The sequence below is a fragment of the Trichosurus vulpecula genome, chromosome 1 (assembly GCF_011100635.1).
Source record: "Trichosurus vulpecula isolate mTriVul1 chromosome 1, mTriVul1.pri, whole genome shotgun sequence".
NCBI lineage: Eukaryota > Metazoa > Chordata > Mammalia > Diprotodontia > Phalangeridae > Trichosurus > Trichosurus vulpecula.
Genome location: NC_050573.1, coordinates 76753334 through 76777767, shown reverse-complemented (window position 1 = coordinate 76777767; position 24434 = coordinate 76753334). Strand labels below are relative to the sequence as shown.

The following is a 24434-nucleotide window of genomic DNA, read 5'->3' as shown; positions in this document are numbered from 1 at the left end:
CAAAGGTGACTAACTTCATTCCCCACTTTCAGTATGGGAGTTATACTTTCGGATTTTAGAAAAAATATTGTTTTTCTTAAAAATCATGAGAAATATGTAGAGTGACCACTTAGCATTTCATTTCTCCATAGGTTATCCCTCCCCTCTGGGTGGCTCTGAGCATGCTTCAAGTCCCGTTCCAGCTAATGGCCCATCTTCAGCCCCTCAGATGTCATCTGGTCCTGGTGGGGTACCGTTAGATGGTAGTGACCCACAAGCACTAGGACAACAAAACCGTGGCCCAACGCCTTTTAATCAAAACCAGCTGCATCAGCTCCGAGCTCAAATTATGGCTTATAAAATGCTGGCCAGAGGGCAGCCTTTACCAGATCACCTGCAGATGGCAGTGCAGGGAAAAAGACCAATGCCAGGAATGCAGCAGCAAATGCCAACACTACCTCCACCCTCTGTATCTGGGACAGGACCAGGACAAGGACCAGGACCTGGACCTGGGCCTGGTCCAGGACCCGCACCTCCAAATTATAACAGACCTCATGGTGAGTGTTTACTGCCTTTATTGTTTCTGTCATTTGGAGTACAGCCTAGAATGGCCCATGGCGGGTTGAGGGGCAGTTAATAAACAAAAGGGCTTCTGTCTGTCTGTATATTGCTGTTTGTTTAGTCATCCACTCATCCCTAGCCCCCCAGTCTTTTAATAGTGCCCTTCAGTGGATTTCATTAAAGAGTACTTGTTCATATGCCTTATATAGCTCTGACAGCACGAAGTTAAAGGAATCATGACTCTGCTGCATTCGTTACTTTATTATTGGCCCACATATACATTTGGAAACAAAGTTGCCCCCACTTTACCCGTACACAGAGTTTAAAGTAGCTTTGCTTCCCACTGCTCACAGGTATGGGAGGGCCAAACATGCCCCCTCCTGGACCCTCAGGAGTTCCCCCAGGAATGCCTGGACAGCCTCCTGGTGGACCCCCAAAGCCCTGGCCTGAAGGTAACACTTACGTTCTTTTGACAAAGCCTTTGTATTGCAATTTTTTTACTGCAAGAATAAGTATAATGGAGGCATACAGACTGGATAGAAAGAAAAATGGTGGTAAGAGTGAAACCAGCCTCAATTGAAATTTTTTTTATGCTGCTAATTTCTCCAGTTGTTAAGCCTTTATAGTTTCTAAAAGACCTTGAGTTTGCTTTCTGTGTTTTTCGCATTCTGTTTTCTTTTAAACCATTGTAAGTTTGTGGTCCTTTGGATTCTCCAAAAACCCTCTCTACTTTGCATCTTAGGTAAGGAGACTTTATCCTAGAAAGGATATTGTAAGATTTCCTTTTAGAACTAGAGTTCTTAATCTAGGGTCCATAAACTTTGTGTTTTCGATATAATTGATCTCCATTGTGATCCTTTGTGTTTTATTTTGTATATTTAAAAATACTTCTGAGAAGGGATAGGTTTCACCAGACTTCCTAAGGGGTCCGTAAAACAGAAAAAGATTAAGAACCCTTCTTGTATAGTCTATAAGAACTGTCCTTCAGATAATTGGTGACTCTGAACTTGAAGGTAAATAGGGTCAGGAAAAAACTGAAAAAAAGTTCTTAATCTTGAGGAATTCTTACTTGAGTAAACATTTCCTTTTTACTAATAATGGTTTCTGTTTGGGTCTGCTTGCAATATAATTGATATAAAGGGCAGTAGCTTGTGGAGCTACATACTGAAGTTATAGTGGCTACATCTGAGTTTGGAGATTTGGAGCAGTAGAATAAATTAATTGCAAGAGGTCTTTGAAAGTGCTTTGTTCTGTAGCTGCAGCTGCTGCTTATACCATAAGCTGCATACGGATAGACCTCTTTTGTTCCGCTTTAAGAAGAACGTCATTTGTAGACATGTCTTGGGGCAGCTCTATGCTCAGTGTCATACCTTCACAAGGACTTGATAACTGAAATTTTGCGATAGTAAATAAATTGCTAAGAAGCCAATATTTTGTCCTCGTTAGTTTGTGACAAGAAGGTAGAGAAAACATGGCCCCCCAAAAAGCAAATAATGTTAGCATCAAAATAAAACCTTATAGATCTATTGTATTTGAATTTCAGCAAGGCACTTGACAAAATCTATTTTATCATCATTATGGGTAAGATAGGTAACTGTGAGCTACATGAAAGTATAGTTAAATTAGGAACTGGTAGAATGACTAGATATAGAAAGTTATTAATGGGTCAATGGGGCAGCTAGGTGGCAAAATGGATAGAGTGCTGGGCCTGGAGTCAGTAATATCTGAGTTCAAATCCAGCCTCAGACACATACTAGCTGTGTGACCCTGGACAAGTCATTTAACAACCCTGTTTGCCTCAGTTTCCTCATCTGTCGAGCTAGAGAAGGAAATGGTAAATCACTCCAGTATCTTTGCCAAGAAAACCCCAAATGGGGTCACAAAGAGTCAGACACAATGAAAACAATTCAGCAACAACACTGGGCCAGTGCACTAGTTTCAACCTGGAAAGAGAATTCTAGGGACAAATCTGGCCTTGACCCCTGTGCTGGTCAACATAAAACTTGGAAGAAATCACTAACTTTGCAGATAAAAGGAAGCTTGGGTAGAGAAATAGCAATGAATGGCAAAATAAAAAAAATCTTAGCAAGCTAGAATAGTGAGAGAAATCTAGGGCAATGAAAGTTTATAGGGCTAGATGTGAAAGTTTGCTTGTGGGTTCAGAACAGTTACTTTGTACAAAACAAATTGGTAACCAGAAGAACTATGCTGTTCACAGCTGCAGTAAAGAGCTGTCAAAGGACTGGAATGATCCACTTTCCTCTGCCTTGAGGGTCTGCATTTGGGACATTGATGTGCAACATAGCATGTTAGATATGGCTGTACCTGGAGTCAGGACGATCTGAATTCAGATCCTGCATCAGGCATTTAATAGCTTTGTGATGTTGGGTAAATCATTCTTGTCTATAAAATGGATAGCAGTACTGGCACGGCCTAATTGCATAGAGTTGTTCTACAAAACCATAATCCATCTTCCGCATAACTGCCAGATTTAATTTTTTAAAAAAAATTTTAGAGATTGAGTTTCTCTGTCTCACTTAGGCTGGAAGTAAAGGAGCTTTTCACAGACCCAGTCCTGCGGCTGAACTTTGACTCACTTCTCTTTTGGCCTGGGTCAGTTTGCTACTATCCTCCCTTGCTCCCCAAGGCTCACCATCTTTATGCCTAATTTAGTACAGGTGCCTGATTGGCATTGCCCACTGTAGCACCGAGAGTTGTATTCTTAATGCATAAGTCTAACCGTATCCTTCCCTGCTTCAGAAGCATCATTGATGCCCTGTATCCTCTAGCAAGAATGCAAACCCCTATGGTTGGCATTTAAAAGTACTTCACAGTCTGGCTGCATCCCATTTCTAGGCCAGTTACATGTTATTCTCCCTCATGCATTCTGTGTTTCAGCCAAAGTGGCCTATTGGAAGTTCCCTATATTTAACATTCCGTTTGCGTTTGATGATTTCTCATAGGCTGTGTGTCCATTCCCTCCCCCCTTTCCTGGTGTACCCCCTCCTCCTGCCTGGTTCTTTGTAGCCCTGGGCTCCCTTCAAGGCTCATGTCAAGAGCCATCTCCTTATGAGACCCTTCCTAATTGCTCCAATCATTAAAGCTCCACCCCTGGTTTGGGTTTAGTTTATTACATATTGTATTATATTGCTTTACCTTTACTTGTCCGGGTCTGAGTCATTTATCTCCAGTAGAATTCAAATGAATGCCTGGGAGTCAGGCCCTCAGGCCTGTCTAGCACAGTGCTTATAGGCCCTTGGATGCTGGTTGAATCTAGAGTGTTATAGAGATGTAGTGTTGTTACTGCCATTGGATCTGAGTACCACATTTTAGGAAGGACAGAGACAAGCTAAAGTGTATCGAATCAACAGAGGGCAACCAGAGTAGGGAAGAGACTGGGGATCAGGCCATATAAGGATCTGAAATAATTGAGAAGAGTTAGCTGTACAGGGAGACAGGATATAAGTATCTTCAAGTACATAAAAGGTTGCCATATGGAAGAGGGATTAGACTCTTACTGCTACTTGGCCCTAGGGGCTAGAACTAGGAGAAATGGATTCAAGTTCCAGAGAGACTGACTTAGGCCTCATACAAGGAAAAGCTTGCTAACATTCATTGATGAAGTTTGTTTAATCAGGAAGTCAGTCAGTCATTAAGCATTAAGCACCTACTATGTTTCAGGCAATGTGCTAAACACTTGGGAAACAAAAAGAGCTACATGCTGATGGGGGAGACAACATGCAAACAGATATGTGCAGAGAAGCTATAGGCAGGAAAAATAGTAAGTAACTAACAGAGGTAAGGCACTGGAATTAAGAGCGTTTGGAGAAGGCTTCCTGTAAAGGATGGGATTTTAGTTTGGATTTAAAGGAAGCCAAAGAAGTAAGTAGGTGGAGCTGAGGAGGAAAAGATTGCAGGCTTGGGGAACAACCAAGGAGAATGCCTGGAGTTGTGAGATTATGCAGAAGGCCAGTGGAAGGGTATGTGATGAGAAATAAGGTACAAGAACACTGCAAAGGGGTAGGAAGGTTATGAAGGACTTTGAATGCCAGAGGATTTTGTATTTGATCCTGGGGGTGATTGGGAATCACTGGAGTTTGATCAGACCTGTGCTTTAAGCAAATCATTTTACTTGCTAAATGGGGTCTCATCAGCAGGCTATTGCAGTAATCAAGGCATGAGATGATAAGAATCTGCACCAGAGTGGTAGCAGCATCAGAGGAAAAGGGCAGCAGATTCAAGAGATGTTACAAAGGCCTTGGGGACAGCATGGATGTGAGGGTGTGAGAGATAGTGAAGGATCCAGAATGACTCCCAGGTTGTGAGTTTGAGGGACTAAGAGGATGGTATTACTCTCTACAATAATAGAAAAGGTAAGAAGGGAGAGCCTTCATGGGGAAAAATAAGTTCAGTTTTAAACATGTTGAGTTTAAGGTGTCTGCTGGACATCCAGTTTGTGTGATGTTTAAAAGACAATTGGAAATGTGCGATTGGAGGTCCTCACAGAGGCTGGGGCAGAATAGGTACATTTGAGAATCATCAGCATAGAGGTGTTAATTAAATCCATTGGACCTGATGAAATAATAGCTAATTTTTATATAACTACTATGTCAGACACTGTTAAGCACTTTACAGTTATTATTTCATGAGGAAACTGAGGCAAACAAGGGTTTTTATTTTAATTTACTTTTCATTTATTCACACAGTCTGGGGCAAGATAGTAAGAAAATAACACTTTAAAAACATTTCGTGGCACTTTCCAAGACAGAATTTCCCCCTCACAGGCCCCCGTTCCCCACCGAAGCCATTCTCTTCTCCTGTGCTTGTACCCTGCAACACCTCAGTACTTTGCCAGCTACTTCATTAAACTTACATTCTAGTTTAACATGCATCCACCTTCTCTGTCTCAGAGTGTGTTACCTGATTAAGAGTTCAGTAAAGCTATTATATGTAACTTGTAAACTTTATAAGACATCCAGAAAGATAATCACATTTTAAATAATCGCTATGGCACAATTAATTCATCCACAAGCATTTCCTAATGGCCCACTGTATGCTAGGCACTAGATGAGATTTAGCATCTGCACGGGCAAAAAGGAAACAGATCATGCTCTCAGGAAGTTTGATACACTCATTCAATTTCCTCTTTTGTTCAGTTTTATTTTTCTTTACCATATTGTTGTCTTTGTATAAATTGGTTTCCTGATTCTAGTCACCTCACTCTGCATCACTTCATACAAGTCTTACTAGGTTTCTCAGAAACTATCCTTTTAATCATTTCTTAACTTGTTCAGCCATTCTCTAATTGATGAATACTACTCTCAGCTTCCCATATTTTGCTACCTCATAAATAGCTGTAAATATTTTTGTACATCCTCAAGGTTTGTTCTGCTTAGATTAGGCTGGAGGTTGGAACCAATACCCTGGTCTGGTCCTGGGGTCTTGAGCCACACTGGTGTTACTTGCTACAGAATTTGTTCCTCTCTATTTATCACTTAAGTCCTCACACCTGGGGCATTGGAAAGTGCTTAGGCACATATATCTCCTTAGTCTCCCCTGTGTTGGTGACCCCAGGGGTCATGAAGTTTAGACACAACTGAAAAATGAAGGAATGACAACAGCATGAGCCAACATAACAAAAATGTTAAAGCTAACCAACTTAACTTATATGGTGTCATACTAATTAAACTACTAAAGGATTACTTTCTAGAGCTAGAAAAGTTAAAAACAGATCACTAATCATCATTTTAATAACATGCCCTTGAATTTTTCCAGGAATTGAAGTCAGGCTCACTAGCTCATAGCTTGCAGGCTCCGTTCTCTTCTTTTTCTTGAAAGTTGGGACGTTTGCCTTTTTCCAAACCCTTAGTTTCTCTTCAGTTTTCTTTGATCTTTCAGATGTCACAATGACTTGGTACTCATGTCTGTCAGTTCCAGTACTCAAGTCTGTAGTTCATCCAGACCTGGTGATTTAAACTCATCGTGAATAGCTAGGTGCACTTTATCTCCCTGCTTAACCCTATTAGCTATTTTTGTTCTGTCTTCTCGGTTCCATCAGCTTTCTTCTTTTTTGTGAAGGGTATTACCATTTTGCCATTCAGTATATTATCATCTTCCCAATCATTCAAGTTTACATCCTCTCGAATCATCCTTGATTTTTCCCTCTTGAGCATCTCTCATATCCAGTCAAGGAGTTTGGTTAAGAAAGGGAAAAAGAGTGTACTCTAAGCGTGAGGGACATTCTGTGGAGGCCTACAGCTTGGAAATGTAATGCCACACATATGGTAGTAAGGAGGCCAGTTTGGCTGTTCCGCAGAGGAGTAATGGGTAAATAATCCTAGAAAGGTAGGCCAAATTCAGGTTGTAAAGGGATTTACATGACAGACAAACTGTATTGGATTCTCTAGGTAATTGCAAGCCACTTGAATTTATTAAGGAGAAAAGTTTGATGGGCATACTCTTGTTTTAGTGAAAACAACTTGGCAGGTATATGTAGAGAGTCACTAGATGGCACAATAGATTGCTAGACCAGGAGTCAAGAAAATCTGAGTTCAGATCTTGTCCCAGATAGCTTCTTGCTGTGTGGCCTTGGACGAATTACTTAACTGCTGTCTGCCTCACTTTTCTCATCTTTAAAATGGGGTTGATAATAAAATCTACTTCCGAGGGTTGTTACCAGCATGAAACAAGAAAATGTATGTAAAGTGCTTCGTAAACCTTAAAGCGCCATATAAATGCTAGCTATTATTATATGAAGGATAGAAAGGAGGGTAAATTAGGTGGCTATGCCAGTAATCCAGGTTAGTTAGAAAAAGCATTCATTAAATACTTAGATTTTAAAAAAAAGCAAAAGACAGTCCCCTCTCTTAGGGAGCTCACAGTTTAATAGAGGAGACAACATACAAATAATTATGTACAAACAAGATAAATGCAGGATAAATTGGAGGTAGTTAATAGAAGGAAGGCACTAGCGTTAAGGGTGTTGGGGAAAGCCTTCTTGTACATGATAGGATTTTAGCTGGGATTTGAAAGAAGCCAGGAGTCAGAGATGAAGAGGGATAGATTATAGAGATGGTCTGTTGGATCAAGGGTGTAAATGGAGTTGGCCTTATCAGTAAGATAAAGATGGCTATTTTATTAGAGACTGGGGTAAATTAAAAAATAGGAGATGGTGTAAGAGATTTTAAGATGTAGAGGAGAAGAGGGAGTTCACTTCTGCTGGCTTCTGTTTTCTCATTAAAATGGGGAGTGAAATACTGTCCATCCCCAAAGAACGAACTGATGGTATCTGAATACAGATTAAACCATCCTTTTTTCTACTTTATTTTTCTTGACTTTTTTTTTGTTTTCTTTCACAACATGACTAATATGATAATGTTTTATATGACTACACATGCATAACATGCATAACATACATCGAATTGCTTGCCTTCTCAATGAGTGGGTTCGGGAGGAAGGAAGAGAGAATTTGGAACTTTTAAAGTTTTAAAAACGAATGTCAGAAATTGTTTTTACATGTAACTAGGGGAAAAATAAAATACTAAATAAATTTTTTTTAAAATAGGAAATGAGTTCCTCTGTTGGGGTGAGGGCAATAGTGTAGGGGCCTTGAGAAGATTGAAGCAACCTTTGTGAAGAACTTAATAAGGGTTCAAGGTCAAAGGAGTAAAAAAAAAATGTGTCTTGCTGTAGTGAAGACCGAGTTGGCATTGGAGAAGATAAATTTATGGTGGACTCAGTTGATACCGTTGTATGACTTCTATCTTCATTCAACACAACATGAATGTAGAAGCATAGTAGGCAGATAGTGGATGTAATCCTAGGTTGGAGTTTGGCAAGTCATGGGTAGTAACAGGAAAGACGGACACCCAAGCTTGAAACCCAGGTGTCATCCTCAATTCCTCATTCTCTCTCACCCCCTATATCTAGTCTATTGCCAAATTTTGCTGGTTCTACCTTGGCCACATCTCTTGTATACAGCCCCTCCTCCTTGCCCTGTTCTCTGACACACCCACCACATTGGTGCAGATCCTCATCACTTTACACTTAGACTATTGCAACAGGCTTCTTGAGGGTCTCCCTCCCTCAGGGCCCTCTCCACCCTAGTCTATCCTCCATTAAATTCTAAGTGATCTTCATAAAGCTGAGATCTGACCGTGTTTGTCATCTCCCCCTCTCCCCACCCCCAATTCAGTAAACCTCAGTGGCTCCCTGTTACCTCCAGAATTAAATATAAAATACTCTGTTTTAAAGCCTTTCATATCCTGGTCCCTTCCTACCTTTCCAATCTCCTTTTACCTTACTCCTCTCCACATACTTCACAGTCCAGTGACATTGACTTCTTTGCTGTTGGTTCCTCATACATGACCTCCATTTCCCAGCTTCTGTGCATTTTCTCTCCTTTTGCCCTTGGCTAGGACTCTCCCTTCTCAGCTTTGCTTCCTGGCTTCTCTGGCTTACTTTAATTCCTACCTTCTGCAAGAAACTTTCTCCTGACCACTCTCCTGCCCCACTTTCCTACTGACATTCTTTCCAGTTTATTTTTGTGTGTGTATGTATGTACTTATGTATATACATACGTATGTGTGTATACATAATCTTGTTTATGCACAGTTGTTTGCATGTTGTCTTTTCCCATTAGAACATCAGCTCCTTGAGCACAAGGACTATTTATTTTTTGCCTTTCTTTGTATCCCTAGTGCTTATCACAGTGCCTGGCATACTGTAGGTGCTTAGTTAAAATACTTCTTGATTTGATTCTTCAGTCCATCTTTTACACAGCTCCCAAAGTAATTTTCCTAAAGCATACCTCTGACTGTGTCACTCCCTTACTTAGTAACTCCTGGCATCCCTATTATCTCTGTTGGTCAAATATTAACTCTGTGGTCAAATATTATTTCATCTTTATCTCATCCTTTTAAAATTTATTTTTGTGTAACAAAATTATTAGTACAGTAGTGCATATATACAATTTATAAATAAATACACATACATTGGGAATGTGTGTTTGGACATTTTTTACTGTCAGAGTATAAAACAAAAATGTTTAAAATAATTACCAAATTAATATGGATTAATAGATGGAAAGTAGAGAAGAAGTGAAGAAGAAAAGAACCTCCCCTTTTTTGGTAAAGAATTAGGAAACTGATTGTGAAATGCTTCCTGTGCTCTATAATGTCATCACTGTGTCGTTTAGTTTTGTCTTATATTCTCCAAGTCAGGGCTCATTTCAGGGGTAGCTGTTGGGAATTATATCCAGAAATCACTGATATAAAGACAAAAAGGATTGGTGAACATCATTTTATTTCTTATGTTGAATTTTATTTTTATTTATTTTATGAAACATTTCCCAATTACATTTTTCCCCACTTAATATTTTTTCCAATTACACATAACGATAGTTTTCAACATTCACTTTTATAAGATTTTGGTATCCAAATTTTTTTCTCTCTTTCCCTCCCTAACCCCCCACCCAAGACAGCAGGCAATCTGATATGGGTTATACATGTACAATCATGTTAAATATATTTCCACATGAGTCATGTTGTAACAGAAGAATTAGAACAAAAGGGGAAAACCACAAGAAAAAAAACCAACCCAAAAAAAGTGAAGCTAGTGTGCTTCAATCTGCATTCAGACCCCATAGGTCTTTCTCTGGATATAGATGGCATTCTTCATCATGAGTCTTTTGGAATTGTATTGCTAAGAAGAGTTAAGTCTACCAAAGTTGATCATTACACAGTGTTGCTGTTACTGTATACAATGTTCTCCTGGTTCCACTCATTTCACTCAGCATCAGGTAAATATCATTTTAGATAGATGAGAAAGACTATCAATAAGATTTATGGGAATAGTTTGAAGAGAAACTCTCCTTGCCAGATTTCAGAATAAACTATAACAAAATAGCCATTAGCTGGTATGAGATAAAAAATAAAAAAAGATCATTGAAAAGTAACAGTAGTAGTAAACTGTTGTCTATAGTGCTTTAATAAGTTTCTCAAAGTGCTTGTATATATAATCTCACTTGTGCATAATAATAACCTTGTGAGGTACATAATCCAGGTATTTTTATTGGTCTCTTATAGATGAAGAAACTGAGGCTAAGGGAGGAGATTGAGTTGCCCAAGGTCACATAGCTGTTAGATGTCAGAGGTCAAAATTGAACCCCCAGCTATTCTTGACTTCATTTGGTAGCCATTCCAGCATACTGCTATGCTGAGAGATAATAATGAAGCCAGAAATAGCATCCTGTGTATAGTTTGTGTTTGATACACAGATTAAAGACTAAAGGATCGCAAGGGACTTACTAAAGTTGAACTGTTTTGTTTACATTCCTACATGGAAATATGATGTGTATGATTCATGAGACCTCAGTATTAGGGTAGCTGAAGGGAATATGCATATATATATGTTTAAATGTATATGTGAGTATGTATGTATGTATATATGTATGTGTATATATATAGAGAGAGAGCGGGCACAGGGTGAGTTGAAGATGAAGGGAAGATATCTAAAAGAAATAAAAATCAAATTAAGGGATGAGAGAGGAATACATTGAGAGAGGGAGATTAGGAGAGATACAATGGGGTAAATTATCTGGGGTAAAAGTGGCAAGAAAAAGCAGTTTTGTAGGAAGAGAAGAGAAGAGAAGGCAGGTGAGGGGGAATGAGTAAATCTTGCTCTCATCAGATCTGACCTGAGGAGGGAATACCATACATACTCAATTGGGTATCTTACCCCACAGGAAAAAAGGAGGAAGAAGATAAAAGGGGGGGGGGGGAATGATAGAAGGGAGGGCAGATGGGGGTGGAGGTAATCAAAAACAAACACTTTCGAAAAGGAACAGGGTCAAGGGAGAAAATTCAATAAAGGGGGATAGGTTAGGAAGGAGCAAAATATAGTCAGTCTTCACAACATGAGTATTATGGAAGGGTTATACATAATGATACACGTGTGGCCTAGGTTGAATTGCTCGACTTCTTAGGGAGGGTGGGTGGGAAGGGAAGAGGGGAGAGAATTTGGAACTCAAAGTTTTAAAAACAGATGTTCAAAAACAAAAAAAGTTTTTGCATGCAACTAGAAAATAAGATACACAGGCAATGGGGTGTAGAAATTTATCTTGCCCTACAAGAAAGGAAGGGAAAAGGGGAAGGGAGGGGAGTGGGGTGACAGAAAGGAGGACTGACTGGGGAACAGGACAACCAGAATATACGCCATCTTTGAGGGGGGGGAGGGTAGAAATCGGGAGAAGATTTGTAATTCAAACTCTTGTGAAAATCAATGCTGAAAACTAAATATATTAAATAAAAAAAAAGACTAAAGGATTACTTCAGTATAAATTGTTGTGAAAATTGGATATCAGTGTAATGACATGTTTGATCATTATATTCTAAGCTCCAATGAGACTGGTGTTTTAAAAATTCATTTATAAGAAGAAAAAATAATAATATATCTTCACTTTCATCATGGAGAGCAGAAAAATGTATCTTTTAAACAAATGGAAGAAATTGTTGGAGACAAAATTGGTGGATTTGTTATCCAGAAAATAAAAGAATCTTGTATTACAGAATGCCATGTTTCTAAAGTGAAAAGAAACAGGTTGGGGAAAGTTTTTGCAGTTACTATATCTGATATAGATCTGACTTCCAGAATCTCTAAGGAACTGATACAAATCCATCTATAAGGATAATTATTCTGTAAAAGCTATGAATGATTTTATTTTTAATCTAAATTTTATTTATTGATATCTTTGTTTTTATGTCACTTTCATTTTTTTTTTTTGGCTTTGTGCAAGACCTTTTTAATTTAATATAATCGCAGTTAACCATTTTGCATTTCATAATCTTCTCTATCTCTTATTTGGTCATAAATTCTTTCCTTCTCCGTAGAGGTGACAGGTAAACTATTCCTTGCTCTTCTGATTTGCTAATGCTATCATCCTTTGTGTCTTAACCAAGTACTCATTTTGACCTTATCTTGGTATGTAGTGTAAGAAGTTGGTCTATACCTAGTTTCTGCCATACTATTTTCCAGTTTTCCCAGCAGTTTTTGTCAAATAGTGAATTCTTCTATGGCCAAAGGGCTATAAAGCTATGCATACCCTTTGACAATACCACTTCGAGGTCTGTATCCCAAAGAGATCATAAAAATGGGGAAGGGACCCACATATACAAAAATAAATGTAGCAGCTCTTTTTGTGGTGGCAAAAAATTGGCAATTGAGATGTCCATTAATTGGGGAATGACTGAACAAGTTGTGGTATATGAATGTAATGGAGTACTATTGTGCAATGAGAAATGATGAGCAGGTAGACGTGAGAAAAACCTGGAAAGACTCAAGTGACTTGATGCTGAATGAAATGAGTAGAACCAGGAGAACATTGTACACAGTAACAACCACATTGTGTGGTGACTGACTTTGATAGACTTAGCTGTGATCTCCAAAAGACTTGTGATGGAAAATGCTATCCACATCTAGAGAAAGAACTTTGAAGTCTAAATGCAGATGGAAGCAGACTATTTGCTCTGCTTTTGTTTTGTTTCTTCTTTCTCGTGGTTCCTCTCATTAGTTCTAATTCTTCTTTACCTCATGACTAATGTGAAAATATGTGTAATATGAATATATAAGTGGAGCCTATATCAAATTGCATGCCATCTTTGGGGGAGGAGAGGGGGAGAAAATTTTAAACTCAAAATCTAATGGAAGTGAATGTTGAAAACTAAAAATTAATTCATTTAAAAAACAGTGAGTTCTTATCACAGAACCTGGAGTCGTTGGGTTTATCAAACAATAATTTACTATAGTCATTGACTACTGTATCTATGTACGTAACCAAATAAGTAAATCATTTAGGTAGAATTATCATCTTTAATTCTCGGCTATCACCTTCGTTTTCCTGTATATTTCCTCCCCTAACAAGAGAGCCATTCTTCACAACAAAGAATAAACAATGAAAAAAATGAAAAAAAAATAAAACAACCAACACAATCAACAGATTCTCATAGTATTTTCAATGTTCCACAGCATAGTTCCCCACCTCTGCAAAGGAGGGAAGAAGATTCATTTTCTTGGTTCTTCTGGGTCAGTCTTATTCCTTATAATGACCTAGCATTCATAGGATCATAGAAATTGGAAGAGGTTTTGGTTGTTGGGTTTTGGGATTTGTTTTTTTTTTTTTTTTTTTGGTCTATTCCTCTAAATTATTCACTGTGTATATTGGTTTCTTGCCACTTTGTTAATTTCTTATGGCCAAGTAATATTCCATTATAGTCATGTACTTCAATTTGTTTTCCCGTTTGACAGGTGTTCCTTTTGTTTCCACATCTTTTTTACTTCAGTAATTGTATAAATGAAACCTTTGTTTCTGTCTTCAACCTCCTTCAAGTATTTACCTAGCAGTAGTATTTTTGGGTCAAAGGGTATGAACATTTTGATGATTTTCTTGCCATAATTCTAAATTATTTTCAAGAATGGTTGTACCAAATCATAGCTTCACCAGCAATGGGAATTAATGTGCTTGTCTTTTTACCATCCCTGACACTGATCGGCAATCTTTGTCATTTTGCTTTGTCAATTTGCTAGGTGTCAGGTGGAGCCTCAGAATTATTTTGATCTGCATTCGTTTTTATTTTTTGTGATTTGGAGCAGTCTTTCGTATATATTAAAATAGTCTTCAGTTCTTTTATGATTTGTTTATTCATATACTTTGTCCATTTATCTGTTGGGAAATGGCTCTTGGTCTTACATGTTTGTGTTTATTGCCTATATATCTTTAATATAGAGATACATCCGAGAGATTATTGCAGATGCTTGACACAAATTTTTTTTTCCTAGTTGATGGCTTGTCTTATCCAAGGTGAATTGATTTTATGAACAGGTTTCAAAGGAGAAAGCATAAATTGTTAATCACCACTTGAAAAACTGTTGAAATTGTTCTGACTCACCAAAAATTAGAGAAATCTTGATTAATACTTACTAAATTTGCAAAAATAACTAAGAACAATAGAATTACTCGTTAGTAGCGTATGGGATATCAGGGCCTCTATGATTTTTTCTTGACTTGTAAATAAATGATGTAAGCATTTTGGAAGGACAGTGTCATAATGAATAATAATAGCACAATGGATCCATGACCTCATCAGTGTAGGTGCTTCCTCCATTTGATGCATCTCAGAACCGTTCCATGCTTTCTTGTCCTAGATAGTTCTTTTCTGTCTTTTTCTCAGTGAGCTAAAGGCCTTTGACAGATCTTTTTCAATTTCATGTGAACTGGACCTCAAAACCCCATACATTCCAAACTATGTAAGAGGAAGAATTGATTCCCTTTACCGCATGCCAGACAAATGGTTGTGTAGTCTTTGGTTAAAGACCTCTGGTGAAGTGCAATTCATTACCTCATGAGGCAACTGCTTTACTTTCGGATATCTCTTGTTAAAAAATTTTTCTCTTTACATCAAATCTAAATCTACCTTTCCGCATTTTCACACATTACTCAGGTGTATGCCACATTTTATATAGTACTTTAAAATTTACAAAGCTCTTTACATATATTATTCTGTTTCACCCTTACAAAGTTCCCATGGTGTAGGTGTTATTACAATCCCCATTTTACAGATGAGAAAACTGAAGAATGCTTCCAATGATACAGCTATGTGTCTCAGGCAAAAGTGAAATTCACTTCTTGCTGAATCCTAATCCAGCATCTGTCCAATAGGCTACCTCGCTATTCTCAGTTTAGATTGAGCTACGAAATTGATCATTCCCTTTTAGAAAGATCCTTCTGCTGGACTATATTCTAAAGATATTTCTAAGGGGTAGAAAAGGCAGAATGGGGAAAAGCCCTGGCTTTTAAAAAATAAAAAAAATTCATACCTAGTTGAAGCAGTGAAAAATTGAAAACAATCTACATGTCCAGTAACTGAGAAAAACAAGATATTAACATATTGTAAAAATGGCAAGTATAGAATACATAGAAATATAGATAGTAATTTACAGCAGACCCACAATAGCAGGATTAGAAGAAAACCTTGTTACTGTTGCTTTTTTAGTCATAATTAGAATCTATTTGTTATCAACCAGAAATTGCACAAAAGAACTGGCAAAAAGAAGAGATGTCTGCCCGGAAAATAAAATGGGCTGGTATGGTGATGAATATGAGGTACATCAACTGGAGAGCTCACATGCCCCTTTGAAATCTCCACACTGGCAAGAGGACTAAGGGAAGGAGCCTTTTTTTGTTCATCCTACTGTTGTGTTACATGCATGGTGGTGACCTCATTCTGTGTTCCCATGATGCTTTCTGAGTCAAGCTGTTTCTTTCAAAGAAACAAGTAGAATCGTCTCATTCCTTACAGAATCTGCATAAAAACTGACAATAAGACAAGGTGCAATTCCAAGATAGATGGCCCAAGTTAGGTTTATAAAGAACTGATAGCTTGATCATGTACAGGTTTATTCTCTATCATGTCTACACACGTTTTACCGAACCACTGCTCATGATAAGGAGTCAATGCCACTACCCTCCCATTTTGGAAACTGTCTTCTAAGGTATATTAAAAGGTGTATTAAAAAATACAAAAAAAAACCAAACCCCTCATTGTTGTTACTGTTGAAGACCCTGCTCTGATCTTTTTGTTTTCATAGATTTAATTGATTGTTTCATTAAATATACATGTGATGTTTTAAACTGCTGCCTCTGCATCCATGTGTAATAATTACATAGTTGAGATTATACTGTAAGAGGCAGCGTCTCTGATGAAAAAGGTGTGGTTTTGGAGTCAAGAAGATCCATATTCTGTATATCCAGCCTCAACAACTAGTTACGTGACCCTGAGCAATGTGACAGTAACCTCTCAATCTGTTTCCTAATGTACCAAATATAGTATAAAATACCCACCTTAAAAGATTGTTGTAGGAACCAATTAAGATGATGTAAAACATTATGCAAGCATTTGATGCTACATAAACAAGAGCCATCTCAACTAGAGTGGTGGGGAGGTGGGGGGCTCCATGCTAATCAAAAGTACAGTCAGGAACTACCTGTTTGACCCACAGCTTATTTTACTGAAGAGATCATTTCTCTCCTTCCATTTTATTGAAAGTTTGTGATTATTGATGTTAATTCACTTCATGAATACTTCATGCATATTTAGGGGGCTTGGCCATTGTAGGAACCAGATTTGGGTCCAAGTGAATGGCTTGACAAATTGATTGCTGAAAATGTAATTCTGATAATAAAGGGGGGAAAAAGAGAAAGCTACGGCAAAGCCCAAGTATGTTGGATGACTCTTTTGAACAGGATTCTGTGAAGTTATGGACAAGAGTTTCACAAAATGAGAAACTGTGCCTTCAGAGGGTTGTAGTCAGTATTGTTAGTACCCACTTCAGGTAACACACATCCATTGAAGTATCATAGTAAAAATACAAAATAAAAAAGAGATCAGAAATTTATTAAAGTAAGTTTGTTACTGTTTTATTACAATTTACATTTTTCTCCCTTTCAGTAGAAATTTAGATTTTTATGTATTTGGGTTTTAATCATATTTTTGTTTTAGTTGCATTTAAAAGTTTTATGGTTATGAAAAATAGTCACAATCAATTTATATTTTCTGTTTTGATTCTTAAATAGGACCCATGGCAAATGCTGCAGCCCCCACTAGCACACCTCAGAAACTGATTCCTCCCCAGCCAACTGGGCGTCCTTCACCAGCACCCCCTGCAGTACCTCCTGCAGCTTCTCCTGTCATGCCACCACAGACACAGTCCCCTGGGCAGCCAGCCCAACCTGCCCCCATGGTTCAACTCCATCAGAAACAGAATCGAATCACTCCAATCCAGAAGCCAAGAGGACTTGATCCAGTAGAAATTTTGCAGGAGAGAGAGTATAGGTAAGCCTTCTTTGGTTTTCATTCTCAAGGTTGTATTTATCTTTCCCAAGCTTAAAGATGTTAATTTCTGAAAGTCTTTAGTATTCCTATATTACACAGTACTCCATTTTGCAGTGGCATTCTCTTAGGAAATCTATGCTTTTTGGAGTCAGAAAAGTTCTGATATTAGAGCACTGAACACCTCAGTATAAAAGTAGCATATGTAAGAAATTTCCCTAAACTGGTCTTCTATAACCATCTTATGAGCTAACCGTGTTGTAATATATAAGGCTTTTACTGAAAGTAATTTTGTTTCCAAAGCCATAATTTGATGATATATTTGAGTCCTTTTAAAATGAACTATGTTGTACCAATCCATTCATAGTACGTGTTTTTCTAAAGCATTTTTTGCCCTAGGTAAGGGCAGAATTTAAGGAGCTGTATTTTTGAAAAGTCCTTTTTCAGATGATCTGAGCAAGAGTAAATATTGTAAGCAAAAATAATTTTTATTATTTTTGCTCCCTATATAAATGGGTTGATTTCTCCTCAACAGATTACAAGCCCGGATTGCCCATCGAATTCAGGAACTTGAAAACCTTCCTGGGTCCCTGGCTGGAGACTTGAGAACAAAAGCAACCATTGAACTCAAAGCACTCAGACTGCTAAACTTCCAGAGACAGGTAGGGACAGACCCCAGAACTGAAACGTTCCTGAGACTGAGCTGTTGTGCCAGTCTTGGGTGAGGGGAGGAAAATGGGCAGGATATTGCATAAAACTTTTAAAAAATACTGAACTCAATAAACTCCCTCCAAAAGAACATTTCTATACACAAAGTAGAACAGAAAAGAGATTATATATGTGAAACCATGAATCTCTATTACATACAATTGGGTTATTTTTAAGTATTTAATAAATTAATCATGTTACTCTTAAAACTGTCCTACTTCTCTGTTTCCTTGTGAATTTCCTTGTGTTCTCTCTTGGGCACTTAAAAATGATTCAGTGACACTCTTTTCTTTCTTTTCTTTTTTTGGGGGGTGGTGGTGGCTCAAAATTATGCCTGCTTTCCTTCCTCCTCTAAATCCCCCTCCAGTAAAAACAAAAAAGAAAAAAGAAAAACTTCAATTCATGTTGAAAGTAAAGGCAATAGTTGCATGTAGATAATTGTCAATACAGTGAAATGAAACATAATTATCCTTTTAAAACATGCCCCCAACACACATGCTCAACTGCTAGTTGTATTGTCTGTCTCTTTTATCATTCATTCTAGGTATAATCTATATTCATGAAGAGCAGTTACACAATTTTCCCTGTAACATCAGGTTTAGGACAGAGATGAAGTCTAAGAATGGCTTCTGTATCTCACTATTTTTTTTATGGTATTTTAGAAATGTGATATAAGTAATAAAAAATTGCATTCTGCTAAAAACTAACTGGCATCCTATTTGAGTAAGATTGTTCTCTCATTTGAGTACACATACCATGCTTCCAATTTGTATTTGTAATCTTTTTAATTATTTACCAGGGGTCCTATCTAAACTTAAATTTGATGCTTCAGGCAGTGAAAAAATTTTATTTCCAGTCTTTGATGGCATTGTGACTATTATGTAATTACATACTGTATCTAATTTTTTAAAAATGGGAACTTATTTAAAAGCTGCGTCAGGAAGTTGTGGTATGCATGAGAAGAGACACGGCCCTGGAAACTGCACTGAATGCCAAGGCTTACAAACGCAGTAAGCGGCAGTCCCTTCGTGAGGCTAGAATAACAGAGAAACTGGAGAAGCAGCAAAAGATTGAACAAGAGCGGAAACGCCGGCAAAAGCACCAGGTGAATCTTAGAAACAACCTAGTATCTCCTCGTATGTATTTCCTTGGATTAACCACTACTATATGTGTCCTAGTCAAGCGTCTTGGCTGTTATTGCAACCTATACAGAGAAATAAAAACTTTTAAATAAACTGCCTTGCAAAGGAAACATCAGTTTGTGTTTATAACCATGCTAGATTCTCTGTGGTGTGGATCCTCAAGAAAGCCAGCTTACCCCACTCAGGTGTAGTCTTGGGAGAGAGAAGGGTATAACATCAGTGGATTTTTGGAAGATGATGGCCGGAGGTCAGGCAATTGGATTTGATAGGTGCTTCCTCCTTTACTCTTCTTGCATACAACCTCTTCCTTACCTACATACTCCCAGCGTCAGTGCCCTGGGAATGAGAAGCACACTCCCCAGATATTTGCACCTGGTAGCAAAGCCCCACTGACTTTATATTAGTTATTATCACTTTATTCTTTGCCAAACTTGAATAAGTCATAGTCTAAAAATTTCTGTAGAATTTTAAACACCCTGGTCTCATATTTCAGGAATACCTCAATAGCATTCTTCAACATGCCAAGGATTTCAAAGAATACCATCGATCTGTCACTGGCAAAATCCAGAAACTTACAAAAGCAGTGGCTACGTACCATGCCAATACTGAACGGGAGCAGAAGAAAGAGAATGAGCGGATTGAGAAGGAGAGGATGCGAAGACTGATGGTAAGAGTCTTAGAGGTACTATCAGGTGGAGGGAGTAGGGGAGTATGTCTTATGTTAACTTTTTCAGTCATAATGGAGTCCTTCATTTTGCAAAATGCTGCTCAGTGCAGATAACTTATAATTTCTGTAGGCTGAAGATGAAGAAGGATATAGAAAGCTTATTGACCAGAAGAAAGATAAGCGCCTAGCATACCTCCTTCAGCAAACAGATGAATATGTGGCTAACCTTACAGAACTGGTCCGACAACACAAGGCTGCACAGGTTGCCAAGGAAAAAAAAAAGAAAAAGAAAAAGAAGGTAAAATTGACTTGTATCAATTTTTGTTTGTTATTTTGGTTATATTTTATTTTCAGGTTTTTGTTTTCTCTGAACCTTCAGCAGTGCTTTATAATGAATTTTATTCTTTTCATTCCAGAAGGCAGAGAATGCAGAAGGGCAAACACCTGCAATTGGACCAGATGGCGAGGTTAGGAAACAGATTTTTAAAAAATTGAAATAATGCCAGCCAACATGGGAAAGTTGGGTCTATTTTATTCTTACAAAAAATAGTTTGACCTAGCCTGTTACTTTAATAAAACAATATATTTTGTTAAACACATATAATTATATTAAATTTTTCATTAGAAAAATATTTATCAGCATTTCACTGCAGTAAAATCCCTCTTTTTTGGGGTGGGGGGAGACTAGAGGAAAATGTTATAGTCACCAGGGTAAATATAATCAAGAGAAATTAATAAGTTAAATAAGTGGTTATTTCTTCATACTTTAACAAATAGTAATAAATTAGGCACTAAGTAAAGTGGCTATTATGGATTTTTTGTTAATCCTAGAGAACACTTAGAGGCAGCTCAAAAGGTGGGTACTTATGGTTCGCTTTTCAGAATTTGCAACTTTGTCTGGTCTTGTCATGAAGACTAACACCACAGTAAATGGTGGGGACATTTATAAGCATTTCTTGGAATAAGTACAATTTGAGGGAATTTGGCAATAGTATTTCAGAAATTGAGTAGTTTGTATGTAGGTGATAGGAAGTTCTATACCTTATTCATATTTTAATAATAATAGGATAATTAATAGAAAGTTAGGAACATAATATTTGTTAGAAAGTTGGATGTGAAAAGAATTCTTCCAAATAAAGTGACTTGAGTTCAATTTGTCAGTTTTGGATATTTAAGGTAACCTTTTAAATTGGATGTGAAAACTTAAAATTTTATGCTTTGGTTTTGGGTTTTTTTGTTTTTTTTTAGCCTTTGGATGAAACCAGTCAGATGAGTGATCTCCCTGTAAAAGTGATCCATGTAGAAAGTGGGAAAATCCTCACTGGCACAGATGCCCCCAAAGCAGGACAATTGGAGGCATGGCTTGAGATGAATCCAGGGTATGTAAGAAGACAGTTCTATCTAACACTGGCTAGTCTTAGAGTTGTTTTTAATCACTCTTATTCTAATACGATATTTTGTTCACATTCATAAATACCATAAGTACTTGAAGCACTTTACCCTAATATTTGTAGTAAGATATATATAAAACATGAACCTTTTTCCTTCTTTAGATATGAAGTAGCACCAAGATCTGACAGTGAAGAGAGTGGTTCAGAAGAGGAGGAGGAGGTGAGAAATTCCTTAAATTTAAATCTGTTGATTCTTTAATTATTGGATTGTAGAGCTGACATTTACAAGAGTTCTACCCCACTACTACATTTTTGATAGTGCAGGGACTCTAGGTTTCAGAGACTTTATGAGCAGAGAGTGGAAGCTATAGCAGATTGAACAGGAAAAAGTAAGTACTCGTCTGGTGACAGACAGTGCCTCTCATTTGAGGACCAGACTCTCTTTGAAATTTTGAAGAATATTATCACCAGAGTTGACCACCATCCTTTGCTACATTCAGTCAGTAAACTGAGGAGGAAGGTTAGAATAACTGTGATCAGCATTAGAGTATAGAACTGAAGCCAGAGTGTTTTCTAGAAAGCAACGTTTAAACAAATTTTAAAATTTAAAAGGTTTTTGGGAAAAAGTATACAAAGCCGGAGCCTGTTTTTCTTTTGTGGAGAGATTAGGCTTTAAAGTTCAGTACGTTAAACTTCGGTTTAATATGGCTGAATAAATGGTCACAAAGAAGCCTAACTCTTACAGATTTATTACAGCAAAGACCTAGAAGTAGTACCAGACCAAATAATGATCAAGACATCCAAAGAGAAGCTATAGTAAGTGTCTTTATCTGGCCTAGGATTATACAAAAAGACAAGCTGTAGAAAAGTGGTCTTCCAGAAGAGCCAATTGTGAATACAGGCATACAAGTTGGAAGGCTGCCAGTATAGATCAGAGATGTTCCAGGAGCATCTAAATCTTGCAGTACTCTGTACTCAGGGGTAGGAAGGCCAGAAGACTTAGACAATAAACCTCCAGGGCAGTTGAAACCCCACAGTACTCAGATGATAGACATGGGCCAGGAGCTGTCAGTGCCCCTACTATAACACTGTGTATGGGGCTCCAGAAGTCCCCAAACATGCAGTTCTCTCAACTTGAACTATTCTGTGGTACCTGAAATTTTTCAATACTCAACAGAGTAGATATGAGGTGTATTGAATGTTAAGGACACAGGCCTGGGTAACTGAGATCTGGATGCAAAAGATCCCAACCATCCCTATCCAAGGTGGGGGAGTGGAGAGACCTCCTGGCCCAAAATCCCAGTTCAGGAACTGAGGCTAGAGATAATAAACAAAACAAGATACCAACCATGATAAAGACATTTTGTTCATTTCAAGACCAACAAAAGTCCAACTCTAAAGAGAATAACCCCTCGAGGTACAGAAGTAGAGTCTCTGAGAGGAAGAAGTGGCTTGACCATAGGAACTATAAGAATATGTAGATGAAATGAAGCAAGGAATTTTAAACATGAATTAATAAATTAATCAAGAGGTGTGGAATAAAAAAATTATGTAAGGAGAAGCAAACAGTTTTACAGCAGAAAGGTGAAAAACCTTACCCAAATAATGGACTCTTTGAAAATTAAAATGGACCAAACAGAAATCAGTGACTCCATGAGACAAGAATTCTAGGAATAAAATCAGAAGAAAATGGAAGGCATCTTCAGGTCAAAGACAGATAAACTAAAAATCATTGGAGTTCCTGAAAAGCAAGAGCAAAAAAAGCTATAGTAGCATTTTAAAGAAATGATAGATGAAAACTGTCCAGACCCATTATAACAGAATGATTCCTGAAGGAAACTCCTAAATGAAAACAAAATTCAGAGCTTCTGGGTGAAAGAAAAAATATTTCAAGCTTCCACAATGAAAGAGTTTTAAGTACCAAGGAATCACAGTTAGGATCACATTAGAATTGAAATCTACTACAAAGGAGAGAATATTTTGTGATATGATATTCTAAAAGCAAAAGGTAAAGGCTTACAGTGAAAAATAACCTGACAATAATCCTGTAGAAAAAAGTAGATCTTTAATGGAGTTGAAGACATTCAAGCACTCCTAATGAAAAGACCAGAGTGCAGCAGAAACTTCGAAATGAGAAATCAAGAGAAATGTGAAGTGCTTTTATTTTAATAGAGGGAGAAGAAACAATATCTTTTCAGAACTTTAATGTCTTCAAAGGTTATAAAGAGAATTAAATAAGATAAATGGAGGACTTGCGGGGCGTATTTGTACTTTTTTGATGGCCTTAAGAAAGAAAAAGGAAAAAAATATACTGAGAAAGAAAGTGAAATTTATTATTTTCTTATAATTGGAGTAAGCACAAGCACAGAGGAAATTGTAGTATAAGTGAGCACCAACATGAATATCACTGTTATCTCTGAACCAGACAGAAGAGGGAAGGAGGATTGAAAACACATGTGTACAGCTTTGTGTGGAAATATGTTAAACTCAGAAAAGAAATAGAGGTATGGAAAGAGTGAATGGGTTTTAACATAAAGAGTAGTATTAGGAAGGAAAGAGTCACAAGGAAAATGAGCTTCAGCTTCTTAGGGTAGATCATGAAAGAGAAAATAAAGAAGGGTAAGAACCAATGATTGCAATTTGGGAGAGGGGAAAAAGAGGAATAGTGAAACAGAAGCTCATCACTTCAATTATAAATCAATGGTGTTTATCATTTTCCCTCTCTTTGACCACCTTCTTTGTAAAGAGAGAGAAAATTATAAGAGTGTATGGTAGAAGGAAATACATAATGATAACCATGAGTGTAAATGGGATGACCTCACCCCCAAAATGGAATAGAGTAGCAGAATAGATGAGTAAACAGATTCCAACAAAGTACTTGGAAGAAACATGTTTGAAACATTAAAAAATTCTCACAGTTAAACAAAGGGGCTGGAGAAGAATTTATGATGCTTTAGGTCAACGTAAAACATTACTTTAGAAGAGACAAAAATAAAAATAGACATAGACATAAGGGATAAACCGTGAAGTTACATTATATTTAAAGTAAAGAAATAGTGTCAGTACCTAATATTTATGCTCCAGATAGCATGACATCTAAGTA

At 37.5% G+C, this 24434-nt stretch overlaps 1 protein-coding gene across 10 annotated transcripts in view; it reads left to right on the top strand.

Annotated features, from left to right (window-relative positions):
• The window catches only part of SMARCA4 (SWI/SNF related, matrix associated, actin dependent regulator of chromatin, subfamily a, member 4), a 119979-nt gene that overhangs the window by 38277 nt on the left and 57268 nt on the right, over positions 1-24434 (top strand). For all 10 annotated transcript variants that reach the window (XM_036749953.1, XM_036749973.1, XM_036749972.1 and 7 more), the window contains exons 4-13: positions 132-536; positions 894-992; positions 17168-17426; positions 17959-18085; positions 19063-19236; positions 19767-19940; positions 20071-20238; positions 20357-20407; positions 21189-21319; positions 21494-21551. In XM_036749953.1, coding sequence (XP_036605848.1) covers positions 132-536; positions 894-992; positions 17168-17426; positions 17959-18085; positions 19063-19236; positions 19767-19940; positions 20071-20238; positions 20357-20407; positions 21189-21319; positions 21494-21551 — 1646 coding nt within the window. The remainder of the gene's footprint in view (positions 1-131; positions 537-893; positions 993-17167; positions 17427-17958; positions 18086-19062; positions 19237-19766; positions 19941-20070; positions 20239-20356; positions 20408-21188; positions 21320-21493; positions 21552-24434) is intronic.